Below are 15,904 nucleotides of genomic sequence, written 5' to 3'. Positions count from 1 at the left end.
TAAAATTGAATTATCGTTCAAAAGCTTGAGCATACTTGTGGGGAACTGTACTTATCTATGTTTCGAAATGGGGTTTGTGTGTCTGGAAAGGAAGCCAGTCTGCTCAAGTGACGAGTCAAAATTCAGAATGTTGGGGTGAGAATATGAGCTCTGCATGTGGCCAAGCAGGGACCAAATCAGAGACTTGAGTCTTCTTATCTTGTTTGAGCTGCTTATCTTCGCCAAACCCATGGCAATCTCTACCGGCATGGCCATCAGCACAGAATAACATATTCAGTGGTGAGCCAATCTACCACGGCTGACGGGGCAAAACATTGCACCTCAAATTTGTGTAAGATCTCTCTGGAGAAAAAGTGAAGGAACTCAAACTAATGATCTAACAGAACTTATATGGACCAAACCATTTAAATGAACTTTATGAAGTTATGAAGGTAAATGCTGGCATCCAAGATTTGCAGACAATTTTACTGAGCTGTGCCTATAGTTTGTATATTGCAATATGGTTTTTATTATCATATTTACAGAAAAGTATATTATCTAATATAATATGAACAGCTTTTAGAAAGTGTAGTAACATTTTACTTGCACTGTGATTCATACAGTATGTATATTGCATGGAGGTGACCTTTATAAATGGTCACCGAGCTGTTTCAGTGACAGATTACATTATCTGGTCATTTATACTGTGGATTTATTTACAGTCCATGCCTTGGCCTGTACAGCTGCCCAAAAGCCTCTCTTCAGGGGTCAAACGTATCCTGCTGCCTTCCGCTTTTCTGCTGTGGGGTGCCGCCCTGAAGGATTCTGGGTATCCTGGATTACACCAATGGGATTTACCTCCCTTAGCACCAGGTTGACTGTCTAGGATTAAACCGGTGGGAATTAGCGTCATCACACAAGCCGGCGGGCGTCTGTCCCTCACTCAGCCGGGTCCGGCGCCGTGTGTTCCTTATCCGCTACCCTCCAAGGCACTACCTGCATGCCTCAGGTCAGGGTTCACAAACTTTTAGGTTTTTGTTTGAGTCAGAGGTCCAGAATAATTTTCAACAACAAAACAGCATTTAATGAACTTTAACGATGATCTTCGATATAGACATCAATACGTGACAAAAACGGGACTCTCTGTCATGGAGGGATTATGATGAGTTATGTGTGGGCAAAATTTGGTGGTTCTGTATTGTATTTTTATTCTTCAAACCATGTTAAGAAATGTATGTAGATTATCTTGATTCATAAGCATCATCGACTGGGTCCGGGTCCGCATCGTAATCGCGGTCCGCACTTTGTGAGCCCCTGCATTAGATACTAGCGGAACGGCTCTTTCACGGGGCACCGCTCTTGCCACCCGATCTTTGCGTTGTGACGCTACCGCTAATAAACAAAAACACTTCAGGCTCATATCGCAGTGTCTCACATTGCTGACAGGAGCCGTTTTCGTTTCACTTACTTAGCCTACGAAAACACAGTAATCAATCCACACGTGCCTCACAGCGTTACTTTCAATATTTTATTAATAAGTGTCTGTTGGTTCAGGCACGCTAACGAAATGCCTCAGAGAAGCAAATCACACAAACCACAGCACACGGGTTATTGTATAACTTGTTGTGTTAGGCCTAATTTTATTAATAGTAAAATAAAATTTCTAGAGACAGTCCTTAACACATGCATATGTATGATGAGCCAAATTTCCGGAAATTATTTCAGAAGTAATTATCTTTAGATGAATTATTACTTGCTCGACTGTTATGCAACCTATTAATTACATTCCTGAGAAATACCCCTTCCGAATGCCCTTGAGAACAGACCCCTCGAACGGACAGTTACACAAGATTTAGCATCTGTAGTGTCACACAGACCCAGGTTCAACCGGCCACTACCTGATGCAACACTGAGAAAACAGATATTTTTGGAACTGAGAGCTTTGGCGATCTCTGTAGCGACTGCGAGCTTTGCGATGTCCCTGGGGAACACCTTTCAGTGTCGCTGTCTTGCCGAGCTCCCAGGCCATTCTAATCAGAGCCTCCTGCTAGCCGTCATCACCGAGGCCGCGGTGTCTTCTGGGGTCAAGGTCCGCCGCGGGACACACGCTCGCCGTTAATCGCTCAGTGGCCTGTTGCATCGTAGGCGTCGCTTTAGAGCCGCCGCTTTAAAAGTTTAAAAACACGCTGAACGGATTTCAGAGACACTCAGAATTGACGTGGGGGACTCCTAGAAAACGAGCGAAAGAGACGGGCAACATAAGACGACCTCTAACACGTCAAGGAATACTGGAACCTGGCGATACCGTGCCCGGTGCCTTACAGGCGTGTCGCTGCACAGGGCCATCCATGCAGTGCGTGTTCTCTAAGGTTTCTGCACCAGACACAGTGGAGTCTCACATATAAACACGACCCTATAAATACAGAGTGCCTTACACCCACACAGATCGAGAACCTGCCTCAGGAGCCTCACGTTTAAGTAAAGAGTGACGGAATCCGGCTATTAGAGCATCAGGAATGTCCGTTGAACTACGGGACGTTTGGACCCCCCAGAAATAATGTACTCTGCATAAATAGTCCTGAGTGCCACAGTATGATTGATGGCAGCTGAACTATCATGTGCTTAAATACTGATGGGGGGAGGAGTGTCTCTACATGCGCTTGAGGAGGAAAATAATGAAGAGCTGTTAAATTTCTGCACGAGTCCTTCCACGGGGGTGCAGCGTCCCATCTACGCCACAGTACGCGGAGCCTGGCTAGGCCTGCAGGTGATAAACTCTCAAGACACAAAGGCGGGTAAGAGGCTGGTATTTCACCTAAGTGTGCTTAACCCAGGAGCTGACCACAGAGCGGCTCGCGGGCCCCGCAGCGAAGGCCGTGAACAGCTGCAGAAACTGGTTATGTACCATAAACTATAAGAGGGATTTTAAAAAACTGAGAAGAAAAAAAATACTAATCAGTACTAGAACTATATCAGATACTAAAATATGTTATTTTGCAAACCGTAAAAACAGCCTTTGACAGACCTTTAGACCTTTGAGAGAAGCTTAGTAGAGACCGAGCTTGTAAATTTCCTACCAAAACTGTTTGTTTCCATTGGTATCCCATACACAGACTTATGCTCTCCAAATTAACCTAGGGCTACATCTACAAGCATACATCATACCACACCCTGGGAGAGGTGTTAATCGCTTTCTTGATTAAGTTACATGCCTCTGAATTTGGCCCTCTCCTCATTAATTCTGATTAATTAATTCTGAAACCAATATACTTGCTTATATCACGCTTGTTTGTTTTTCTGCAACCAACAACAACCAGCTCCCGACAAAATACTTTTACGAGTCATCTCCAGAGTCAAAAATAGAGTGTTTGTGATTGCATGCGACATTTTAAGTAATAGGTCACACAATCCTCAGCACAACCAGAAATCAAAATCCAAAATGACAAGTCACGTGAGCAGCACCATGCGGCGCGAGAAGGAGAGAGACCTAAACGGATTAGCGGCTGGTTCGTCAAAGTGCTTTTTCTTCTTTTGCCAAAAGCAACGCGGCGGCTTTGTTGTTAACGTTGCACATAAAGTAAACTTTTACTTCCGGAAAGCTTTGTTGTCATGTTTTTTTACTCCTGAAATGACAGAAATTGTTACTTGTGCATTGATATGCAAAAAGTCACCCGTGGGGCACTTAAAAATAATTTTCGCGTGTATAATTTTGTGAATATTCGTATAGGCCTAATTAGTTAAGATGGCTCAAGTATGTGTTAAAATTGCATTTTTTTCCTGCAGACTTTGTTTCTGAGAAATTTGGGATAAAAATGTGCCCAGAATGTGAAGGAGGAGAGAGTGTCGTATTGCCCGCGCAGTGGATCTTTACTTAGGGGTCAAATGGCTGTGATAAGGGACGATCGAGATGGAGGGGTCTCCTCTTCCGTGAAGATAACTCAAGTGCAGCAGAAGAGTGAGAGTGAGGGCTCGGAGGCCGAGGCCGCCCAGGAGCAGAAAAGCGCCGAGGAGCCCGTGTCTGAGGGGGAATCCCTCGGCTTCGGCGATGCCGATAAAGACGATGACGATGATGACTATGATGACGACGACGATGTCTATCAGGAATTTGAGGAGTATGAAGATATCTCAGAGTTCCCCGACAGCAGGAGCATCGCCTCAGATGACTCCTTTTACCCACCTGATAACTCGATCGGGTCGCCGCGATCGCCGTCTCCGGAGCCCATCTCCTTCTTCCGAGCATGCTGCACTAATAACACCGTCATCGTGCGGATCATGATCAGGCAAGGGCTGACGGAGGAAGAGGTCCGGGAGACTGATCGCAACAGCAGGGTGAGCTCCATTTATAGAAATGTTTTAAAAAGTTTTGCCGTCATAAAAAAGTTCGCTCGGCGTCGCAGAGCTGCCTTGTTTTAATAATTAAATTAACGGGCTTTATATATGTGAGAGCCGCTCTCCCAACGACTATTTATAAGGCTAAATATCCGTGTGTTTCTGTTCTGACACTTCCACGCAGCTTAATTATAATAAAAATACATGGACATTTATTGCAAGTAATTGAATTAAATGGCAAACAAAACTTCATGATCCGAATTTTTCCAGCAAACTTGAATAGGGAGAGTGTTGCATATGTAGACTATATATACTTAGCCTAGTCCGTTGCACTGTTTTGTGTTTTCTTCTTATTTAGGCCTATCTTAGATTCCGAACCTTGTTTCGTTAAGTGTGGTATTTATTACTTGGTACAAAACATAAATTAAATGCTTTACTTATTGAATAATTTGTTTTAGAAATATGCAATACATTCATCGCTTTATATGAGGAAAAGTGAGCCACTGGTGACTGAAGATCAACATGGATGTTAGTCAATCAAATCTGTTAAAGCGTGTGGTTTTGACCGCTTATTTTTTATTCAGTTTGTTCACTCATAGTTAGAAAACCTCCGCTGTCCCATTCCAGACGACAGCGCTATACTCCCGTTTACAATGTGACAGCGACGCAGACTCGTCCCATTACACGCTGCTAGCATAGCCCTGTCTGCTTTGTTAAATAATTAAAGTGGTCTGTGTCTTCCAGTGGATCCTTTTGAATGAAAGATTTAAAAGGCAGACTTAGAGACTGGGCCACACTGTGCGCCCTGTCCCGGCAGTGCAGTGCTGCTCTCCAGCGCGTCCCCGACGGTGCGCGCTCTGGGTCCCTGCCATCTCCGCGCTCACGTCTCACAGCGGCTTTCTTACATGGTGTTTCTGTATTTAGCCGCTCATGATCTGGATACTCGCGGGAACGATAAACAAAGCAGCCTTCCGGCGTGTCGCAATGCGAGAGGCAGGAAGCTCATTTTACTCGTACAGTCTCACCTTAGCTGTTCCTTCACCTTGAACAGGCCGCACTTTATTTCGCATAGAGTTGTTAATCAACGGCAGTATCTTAAGACATAAGGTGTAAAGACTTATGCATACAGACCCAAAAATTATGACAAAATAGAAATAAGGGAATCCCTGTCAGCTTAAATGCAGATATATAGCTGGATAAATGTGGGGTATATGGCATATGCATGCCTACTGGGCAGGATGTGATATTACAAATCCAAGAAGGACCGATGTTTTACCCTGGAACTTTGATCAGCCAGTATAGGACCCCACTTGCTGTTGTGTTTGTTGCCGAAGCAACTCAAGAATTGCAGCTAAATAATAAAGCCTGAGATTTGTGGTTTTCTCACGTTTTACTGGACCTACTCTTTATGTAACTTTTATTAAGCTCATCCATTTAACATAAAGTAATCAGTGTTTCTCCGAAATAAACGATGGCCCATGTTCAGATTTGATATATTTGGTAAGCAGTACAGGATCATTTTTGCAACAACAGAATGCGTTTAAATTCAAAGTTTATCATGTCGGTTAGCTGAAGCTTTTCACCAAACTAACACACATACATATTGTAATATTCTTCCTCTGACGCTCGGTGCCCAGTCGTCGCTCTGAATGGGAGGAGTCTGTGCTCTAACTCGTCATCGCAGTCTGAGTTTGTCACTCTTACTTTGTAACTGGATAGGGCCACTTTGTTGGGTTTGATTTGGAGATGCAGCGCATGGAGAATCTGACAGCTCCTCACAGTCTTTCAGGCCGGACATTCCTCGTGCGGAGCCCCGTGCCTGTTAGGGAGGGTTATGGGTCTGAACGCCGCATCCTCTTCCCTCCAGATGTCTTGCGGTTTGTCAGCTTTGTATTACCTAACAAAAGTGATCCTGCAGGTGATGACAATAAAAATTCAAGAATCCAGAAAGTTTTATATCGCTCGTGCGACTACAAATCAGATTCTCGTAAATTCCAACAGGAGATACTGACACGTAAACATTATTTTTCTTTGAATAGAAGGACTTTGACATTCAGCAAAATTAATCTTTGCTTCAAGGAGGAATGAAACTATGTAGCATCTAGCATGTTTCTTCCTTCTGTACATGTGTGCTGCGTTCTGTTTTAATGGGGAAATCCCTGTGTGTTCAGAAGCCTGGCTGAAAATGGGACCGACTCTTGGAGGCAGGATAGCATAGCTCGGTTACCATGCAGGCCGCTGGGACCTGCCTTCATAATCTAATTATGCTGGAATTATACGGCAGATGTGTGCTGATAACCAGCTCAGTCTCCCCTGATTGGTCGATTTGGTGGCCATTTCGTAAGTGACCACTTGCTTGTCACTTACTAAAACTTGAAATGCATTGTACATTGTGGGGATTATATGGCAGAACTGTAGAATATGATAACAATTTGAGGTTTGCACCCCCCCTCCATTATACCTGTAAATCTGGGCCCCTGAATATCCCAGGTTACCCCTGTTAAGCCTCACGCTGAACAGTAGGCCACTGCAAACACTCAGCAGGTCTGAGAGCGAGGCGCTCGCTAGACGGCAGAAGCCGCTGCTTCTATTCAAGGCAGAAGCTGTTGTGTCTTGTGGCTGTTTTGTTGGCGAACCGAACGGAGCCCAGATCTCATCCTTTAGCCTCGTCATAGACGGATGCTATATTTAGCAGTAACTGGAAACAGCAGTAGCTGCAGCTAAATATTGTGTGTGTGTGTGTGTGTGTGTGTGTCTGTGTGTCTGTCTGTGTGTGTGTGTTTGTCTGTGTCTGTGTGTGTCTTTGTCTGTGTGTGTGTGCCTGTCTGTGTGTGTCTTTGTCTGTGTGTGTGTGTGTGTGTCTGTGTGTGTGTGTGTATATATACACTCTGTTTGTTAAGCTTATTTACTTCAGCACTGTAAGTAAATATCAGCTGGCCAGATACACGAAGCTCAAAAAGTCTGGAATGGATGCAGGATACAGAGTCAAAAGTCTGGAACTGGCCAAATATTTTTAAGATGTAGAATGTTGGATTGATGTATCCGATATAATTTTGCATTAGACCAGTGGCGGTATCTGTGTGGATTTCTGAACAGCCGTCTGAATTCAGCTTCACTTCAAATGAAGGGCCCCGGGCCCCGGGCCCCGGACCCCCGGCCCCAGCGCCGAATCAATGGGGCTCCAGCTCAGTGCAGCTCCTTGTGTTCTCTCCGCCTGTCCGGCACAGGTAACAATAATGGTGTTTTCAGAATCAGGATCACAATATCTGTGTCTCAGGAGTTACGTTTACGTTCACGGCATTTGGCAGGCGTCCTCAGCCAGAGCGACTTACATAAGTGCTCAGACGTCTCATCGGTGAATACATTGCGATACTCGCTCAATGGAGAGTTAGCCAGAGTGGGAGAACTAAGTCCAGTAATGGTCAGTGATTCGTTTGTGGAGTTTTAAAGATGCAATAACAAAAAAAAATAAAAATCTCCCAGAGCACCTCACCAACAGTCAGGTGACAGAGAGGGTAAAGGCCAGATGCTTAACTGGAGGAAGGTTATTAGCAAAGTCTTAACAAGGGATTGTGTCCAGGATCAGAGTGTCTGTGTCTGCTGGAACTAGCCTAATGATGTCAGAGAGCCGCTTATCTGAGTGTGCTGATTATCCAGAGTAAATGCTCTTTAATAATTCATGTCTAATAATGAAGACTCGTCCTGCATTCTGTACCATTTTTAAAGAAATGGTTGTAATCAGTGCAGATGGTGGAAACAATATTTTAATTGGGAATCATCCAACCATATATCAATCTGACATAACTACTTACCCATTGTAGGGTAGGAGTGATTGGAAATTATATAAAAGCAGAATTCATTTGATAAAACTATTATGTTACATATGGGTACACCAGTGTTCCAGATAGATATGAATATCTAGTTAACAGCAACCGTAAAACTTAACATTAAACGCTTTAAAACTGACTAAAATGCAGTGAGAGAAGGCTGTGTTCTCAAATTAGTCGAGTGGTTGATTCATTGACCTTTTCCTCTGAGTGAGCGCGTATTGTTGCGTAAACTGCAGCACGGTTTCACAATTTACACGGCACGCTGACAGCTTAATTAGCACTGACCTTTGACGGGGCTATTAAAATCAATGCCGGCGCTTGTAACGTTTGCAGCTTTCCGGAAATGCTGCTTCAGTCGGAGCGAGAGACACTGCGCAAGTCTGTTCTGCTTTTACAATTTTCTAGTGAGTAGTGAGGATGATAGAACCACAGGATGTAAATTTCCCAGGATGCTTTTAATGCAAATCATTCCCTCCAGTGTGAGATTACTAATATCAATCCAAAATTAAGCGAATATTTCCCTGGTGCCGTATTCTGAATTTGAAACATGGCACGATGAAGTGACTCACTTGGTATAATTTGTAACTGTAAATGCACACGTGTGTTACTTTGACCCAAGACGAGACTGATACCCAGATACCACGCCAATGGCGTGCAGTTAAACTCATAACCTTCTGGTTGGAGGTGAGGTTCGAGTCTCTCCATGTGTGTCCTTTTCATCCAAGGAAAGGACATTATGCCTTTAATCAGCAAGGCATCTTTGATGAACAGATAAGTTACTAGGTGCTGTTTAAGCTGGTGAAGCTCATGAAGCAAAATCCTTGCTAAAGTAAACTGCTGAGGTCGTCCCAGGTCTTGTTTAAAAAAGCAAGCAGAGACTCACGTCTCTCTGAATCCCGATAAGCTGAGACAGCCTGTCTGGCATTTTGAAGCCTGTAACCACTGGTCCGCTTTGAGTGTAAAACCTTTGGTTGCTTTGGTACATCTCTGCTTTGGGTCTCTTTGATTCCACACTTAAAGACTGATGCAGAACAAGCAAGGTTCTCAGCAATAAAAATGGACATCAGGATAAATGTGACTTTAAACCTGGAATCAAGTCTTTATTTCTTCCATCCATCCATCCATCCATCATAAGTGCTTGTTCCCCACAGGGCCTTGGTGAGTGTGTAGCACAGCGGGATCTAGAGATTGGCAGAGGTGGGCAATGCCCACCCAAATTTCAGCTCTGCCCATCCAATTGGTCAACTTCAGCCTGCGCTATTTGAATCTGCCAATCACATTTATTTCATTTGTCCCATCGGATATTCTTCTGCAGATCATTGGTAGTCGCCTGTGAAAATGGAGGAGGAATGTGACCTTATTCTTATTAAAGCTCCTTCTTGATAAAATGTATCTTTTGTTGCTGTAGTTTGTTGTAATGTTGTTTTGAGTTCAGTAGTAGTAGTAGTAGTACTAGTAGTAGTTTACTTAACTATTAGACAGTTAGCGAGCTAACCTTACCATCGGCCAGGAAGCTCACTAGAACGGTATAGCGGAACCCGTATCCGCTGCTTCGGTAACCATGGCGCAATTTATAAATTAAACTGTATAATAGGTATGTAAGTACTCGAAAATACAAGTAATTGATAGTGTTTTTTCAAAGCTTTTGATGTAGTTAATTTTAGGTTTACAATGGAATAATATAGATTTGCCGTAAGATTTCTTGCGTGAGAGTGAGAGTCTGAAAGTGTGAGTGTCACACCAGAGGAGTGAGAGTCTGAAAGTGTGAGTTTCACACCCGAGGATAGTCTGAAAGTATGTGTCACACCAGAGGAGTGAGAGTCTGATGGTGTGAGTGTCACACCAGAGGAATGAGAGTCTGAAAGTGTGAGTGTCACACCAGAGGAGTGAGAGTCTGAAAGTGTGAGTGTCACACCAGAGGAATGAGAGTCTGAAAGTGTGAGTGTCACACCTGAGGAGTGAGTGTCTGATACTGTGAGTGTCACACCAGAGGAATGAGAGTCTGAAAGTGTGAGTGTCACACCAGAGGAGTGAGTGTCTGACAGTTTACATTAAGTTTATGTTTGGTTAGCAGACATTTCTGTCCAAAGCACCTTACAGAAACCCCAAAATAATAATAATAATAATCTTGATTAGAGAGAGAACCATGAGAGCATAATGTAGAGTTCATAAATAGTTCATCACAGGACAGAGACACACAATCTAGAGTTGCCGGTTAAGTAATATTAATACTAACTGGGCTAATAGCCTACTCCTGCATGTCTCAGTATTAATACTAACTGGGCTAATAGCTTAGCCTACTCCTGCATGTCTCAGTATTAATACTAACTGGGCTAATAGCTTAGCCTACTCCTGCATGTCTCAGAGAGGGTTGAGTATGAAGCAGGTGTGCAGGGTCTGTGTTGGCAGAAGCCGGCACTGGTGGCTGTACAAGCTTCTTGTTAGTCAGAAAGCAAATGATTTAGCACATGGCTTTTTGAGCTCCTGAGGCAGCCCTAGGGTGCTAATAAAATCGTCCCAGTCCGTCCTGCGCTGCCTGCACAGTCTGGTGAATCCCTTCATCACCCAGGAGAACCTGTCCCTCTCTTCAGGCTATAAATTATCTTCCAGAGAAGCTGGCAAAGTATCAGCAGCAGCACGACAGAGGCCACGGCGTTCCCCATGCCGCTATTAGGCACGGAGTGGCCAGGAAGGCCTGGGGTGCAGAATCACGGCTGTTGTGGGCCAGGGAATTGCATGGATCCATCAGAGAGACACATGCATGCAGCAAGCAGTTTGGATAGCATGTGGTTTGAGTAGCATGCGGTTTGGGTAGCTTTGGGTTTGAGTAGCGTGTGGTTTGAGTAGCATGCTGTTTGGGTAGCGTACTGATTTTATAGCATGCAGATTGGGTTGCTTGTGGTTTGGGTAACATACTGTTTTTGTAGCATGTGGTTTGAGTAGCATGCGGTTTGGGTAGCTTTGGGTTTGAGTAGCATGTGGTTTGGGTAGCGTGCAGTTTGAGTACTATGCTGTTTGGGTAGCGTGCTGTTTTTGTAGCATATGAGATTAAAATGAGATTAAAAGAACCAAAAAATGGAGAAGTTGAATAAAATTTGCAGCTAGCATCTAACATACAAGCCAGAAAGTGAGTAAAGAAGGAAAGAATCTAAAAATAAAATATTAAGCGGAAAAAATTAATGAAGTGTCTAAAAATAAGATGGTATGTTCAATAATTTAACATGCTTTAAAATTGAAACTTAGTAAGTTAAAGCTGATTCTTAAACTGTTTTAACTGCTCAGAGGAAACTGGGTATTCCATCTGTTGAGCAATTTTTTTGTGAAGTTTCTATGAAGATCTCTCCGTCTCTGTGTATTCTGTAGACGGGACTGATAGTGGCCTGTTACCAAGGCTACCTGGACGTGGTCATAGCTCTGGCGCAGTGCCCTTATTTGGATGTCAACTGGCAGGACAAGGAAGGAAACACTGCCCTCATCACAGCTGCTCAGGCAGGTGAGATGCTTGCTGATTGGCTCTTTGGGAGGAAGCTGTAATCCACCAGCCAATCGCTCCTTTTCTGCGTCTCTGCCACCATTTTAAACAATGGCAGCATTACCTGTGCCTCATTTTATTGATAGAACCTGCAATATTTACAGACAGCAGGCATTAACATTCTAAAATACAAACACTCTTTTACAGAAATGAGGTGTTTCTAGAGGTCACAGAGTTGGACGTTCCAAAAGATGCCTTCGGTTGAATAATGACAAAAAAATATAGTAATCTCTAACAAAATGTTATTAACTCCAAAGATGTGGTTTCATTAATTTTCAGAAAGATGCAAAGCAAAGCTTGCCTTTGGCCTTTAATTAAGCTAATGTGATATTTATCATGGCATTTTGAAAAGGCGCGTACGTGTATCACCGCATACCAAATCACCGTAGTAGTCTGACAACACTGCAGATAACTATGAATCGCTTTCATGTATAAATGACTGGGCGATGATTCCCTGCGACCTGATTTTCGAAACCTGAACCATCCCTTTAAGGCAAACAAAGCACACGACCAAGAAACTATAGACCTGTCAGTATGCTCAGCTGGGACTTGCTCTGCCTTGGAAAGAGTACAGGAGGCGCACATGGCCAGGCCGCTCCCTACCACTATGCTAACTGCTAATAGCGTTCTGCTACTCTTCAGGACACACAATGATCTCCCACTATCTGCTCAACTACTTCCCTGGCCTGGACATGGAGAGGAGAAACTGCCACGGCTTCAGCGCCTTGATGAAGGCCGCCATGCAGGGCAGGGCAGACTGCGTCCGGGCCTTGATGCTAGCAGGTACTGCACCTTTCCTGCACCCTTTCTGCACCAGCTCGTGGTCTGCACTTTGTTTAGAGGTCATTAGCCTGTTTGTTCTAAAAAAAAAAACTTTAGAAAGGCGTTAGAGCTCCTGATAAAATGTACCTCTGCACCAAACCTGAACTGCTTAATTTGTTAAAATCTGCATAAATGGGTAAAATATGAGGTTGTCGATTTGATTGACAAGTTCTGTGTAACAGGGTGATATTATGGCTTTTTAAATTTCGTTTATTTTTGCTGCCACTAGGGGGCGACATGGAGGCTACGGACTATGGGCGGAAGCTGACCCCCCGGGAGTGGGCCCTGTTCACAGGCCGCTATGAGACGGCCCGCGTCATGGCACGACTGATGGCTCGGCCATGCGCTGAGCAGTTCTGCGCCGCATACCGGCCGGAGTGGCCACAGCTGGCAGAGCGCGTGTCCAAGGCGCGCGCGAACGGGAGCTGCCTGCGCCGGCTGGCCGAGACCCTCTGCTGCTCCCTGCGGCTGGCCTTCTGCGTGCGGACAGCCCCGCGGCAGGACGGCGTGCTGGACCACATGGTGCGCGTCACCACCGCTCTGGGCAGCCCCTTCGTAGCCACGGCATGCCGCACCGTGTGCCCGGGCAGCCCGCCCTGCGTGGGCAAGCGCCGGCCTGCTGTGCAGGAGATCCTGCGCCGCCAGAGGCAGGACGAGCTCAGGGACCAGGGCTCCAAGCATCTCACCCAATACCACCGACTCTTCCAGAACTCACGCGTCCTACTCGTACCACGGGCTCATGAGCGGCGCTCCAGCCTGCAGCCGCCGCGCCAGGCAGCTGCCACGTCCGCTGGGGCGCTGCGCAGGGGCAGCCTGATGCCACTGCATTTGTTGCGGCGCAGCAGTGTGCGCCCCGGCCAGGCCGTGCCCCGCCTGTTCATCTCCAAGGCGCCCGTCACCTCGTGCGAGCCCACGAAGGTCCGCACCGCTGACTCGCACCACTTGCAAGTGCCCAGGTGGAGGTACAAGGAGCTGAAGGAGGAGAGGAGGAGGGTCGAGGGGAGCAACAAAGGGGGGAGGCTGGAGCCCCTCGCTCAGCGTCTGAGCAGCAGGAGGGAGAACTGACCGCGATCGAAGTGGAATCAGCGATTAACCTCAAAGAAGAATCAGGGGAACGACTTACTGTGATTCACTCCACCAGCAGAAAACAAAACAAAACAAACAAATTAGCTTTTATACGCTCGTAATTATGTAATAAACTGAACGTTTCTAGTTTGTTATTTGGAAGTTACTGGACTAAAGTTCATGTTTTTATAGTAATGGCCGAGGAAACGGTCCGCAGGAGACCAAAGTAAACAAGAGGAGTGTCGGGGGGGCAACCTGAGTCCTGAGTCCAGAACTTTCCATGAAGAAATAAGCTTGAAATGTTACGTTTGCTCGTGCACTAGCCTGCTTCTGCCAGCTTGATTGTTTATTCCAAAAGGCTCCAGGATGAGGCCGGCCATGGTCATGTGACATCTAGAGTAGACTGCAGCTCTGCGGCGGCGTTGCAGGACTAACGCAAATCTCTTAAGGTAACAGCTCTTGAAGTTAGTTTAACTTACCGTAATGTCAGCGGGCATGCCATATTTCTACAGAATGTGTCTTTAAATCACTTTTACGCTCAATATTTCCCTCAGTGATGGATGACTTCCCGAGGTGGAAAAGCACTTTCCCATGAGCCGTAGAGGGTGCCCAGGGACCCGAGGAGCAGGAGCGTGCCAGGAATCTGCATCTACATTCTGGAGCCAAGCTCGCGGTGAAGCTGGCTACAGTTGTCCCATATGGGAATCTACCCGTAATAGAGGGACGCATGGAAGTATGGATGCCGTCCGTATCTGAAGCTGGGCACGCAGTACAGGAGGCAGTAGCGGCTGAAGCAAATGCGGCTCCCTGGGCAAGCTGCATCACTGGCGCCCCCTGTGTGAGACGAAGTGAATTGGCTCAGAAGATGGCCACCTACATCACCTAATGGACGGAGCGGCACTAACTGGAGGGTGGGGGCAGACCCCCCCACACGTAATACAGACACCTCAGGAACACACAGGTCATGCTGCTGATGCTCGGGGCTCGCAGGCTGAACTGCAAGTATTGCAACATGTGCAAATCATCCCCAAAGGGCTCACTTGCAGCCAAAAGGTAAAAGGAGTGATGGGAATTAAAAAACATACACCGAGAGGTTGTGGGATTTCGACGGCGATAAACCTCACTGAGCGAGCCTTGTGTCCAGCTGTGGTGCTTCAGATTTCACCCAGAGAACTTTCACATTCCTTGAGCCAAATTCTTTCCAAATCACAATCCTTTTGTTGTCATATTTATGCCCTAGGGCCCCACATCTCGGGGCCAACCTTGGCCCCTACTCCCCGGATGGCCCCCTGGGGCCCTACACCTTAGGCCCCCCCCTCGGCCAGCTCCCCGGGTGGCCCCCTCAGCCCCTACACCCGCTGTGGCTCCGTCGGGGGGGACGGGACACTACAGGGCATCCAGATTGCTGCAGAGGAAGGTAAATCTCCTGGATGATGCTTACCTGTCACCTCCCATCAGTGGTTGCTTGTCGCGACAGGCTGTCCCCGATTCCCCCCGAACCTCAGCCCTTGGGAACCAGATGTTTGCAAATTCCGTGTGACAGCACCTGCTGGTGGTGCCATGTGGAGCCAGAAGGTCAATGAAGGGCCAGCTAGCCATCTGTATCGGAGCAGGCGGAAGGATGTACACATACGGTTTGTTTTGAAATGGAAAAACCTTTACTTTTAATCAAAAATTCCTGCGTGTTTTTTATTTCTACAATTTCAGAAGAAAAGGAAGTAATTAAATATTTTAATTAAAGTTATGATTGGTCTTTCTTTTTGTATACGCTGCTGAACATCAACAGGACGGTCTTAGACTGCCTGATCGAACCTGGGATGCTGGGCATGCTAGTCAACAGTGATGGGCAAAATGACGCCTCATGAACCATTTGCTGTAATGTTTGACCCCACTAGATGGTGCTCTCTGTCCAAAAAAGGGCACAAAGCATGACCCAAAGTAAACTAAGAGCACCATCTAGTGGGGTCAAAAAATACAGCAAATGGTTCATGAGGCGTCATTTTGCCCATCACTACTAGTCAGTATGAGTACTGACTGGCTGCAGGACTGACTTCAGCACTGATTACATCCTGACCTTTTATAACACACTGCGTGCAAATTTGTGATTTTTGATAAAGATTGGGTGGGATGAACAACCGCTTCTCTGTCTGGCATACTGTGACACGTCCTCAGATGCCAGGCACGCTTTACCTGTTTAGTGTCTAACAGAATGTGGTACCATTTAGAAGGAAGATATATTTATGCAGCATAAACAATCCCATTGCAAACAATGCAATCAAATATCAAAATCTCTGTATGCAATTTTAACTCGTAAAACAAATCTTGTAAACAAATAATATAATCCTCA

The 15,904-nt window shown here is 45.7% G+C and overlaps 1 protein-coding gene across 4 annotated transcripts; it reads left to right on the top strand.

Annotated features, from left to right (window-relative positions):
- The first annotated feature begins 682 nt into the window (after positions 1–682).
- LOC111835415 (ankyrin repeat domain-containing protein 33B-like) lies at positions 683–15,470 on the top strand. Of its 4 annotated transcripts, none has more exons than XM_072711099.1 (6): positions 683–2,774; positions 3,763–4,308; positions 11,502–11,631; positions 12,295–12,453; positions 12,722–14,006; positions 14,112–15,470. In XM_072711099.1, exons 2-5 carry the CDS (start codon positions 3,862–3,864, stop codon positions 13,555–13,557), a joined length of 1,572 nt encoding a protein of 523 aa, XP_072567200.1. In that variant the 5' UTR covers positions 683–2,774; positions 3,763–3,861; the 3' UTR covers positions 13,558–14,006; positions 14,112–15,470. The 4 variants fall into 4 exon arrangements, with proteins under 4 accessions (XP_072567200.1, XP_072567199.1, XP_072567198.1 ...); XM_072711098.1 differs by lacking the exon at positions 683–2,774 and adding an exon at positions 2,870–3,485; XM_072711097.1 differs by lacking the exon at positions 683–2,774 and having other exon boundaries at positions 2,870–4,308.
- Positions 15,471–15,904: the final 434 nt, after the last annotated feature.

Source organism: Paramormyrops kingsleyae, chromosome 4 (genome assembly GCF_048594095.1).
Source record: "Paramormyrops kingsleyae isolate MSU_618 chromosome 4, PKINGS_0.4, whole genome shotgun sequence".
Classification (NCBI taxonomy): domain Eukaryota; kingdom Metazoa; phylum Chordata; class Actinopteri; order Osteoglossiformes; family Mormyridae; genus Paramormyrops; species Paramormyrops kingsleyae.
This window is presented reverse-complemented; position numbering and strand designations above follow the sequence as displayed.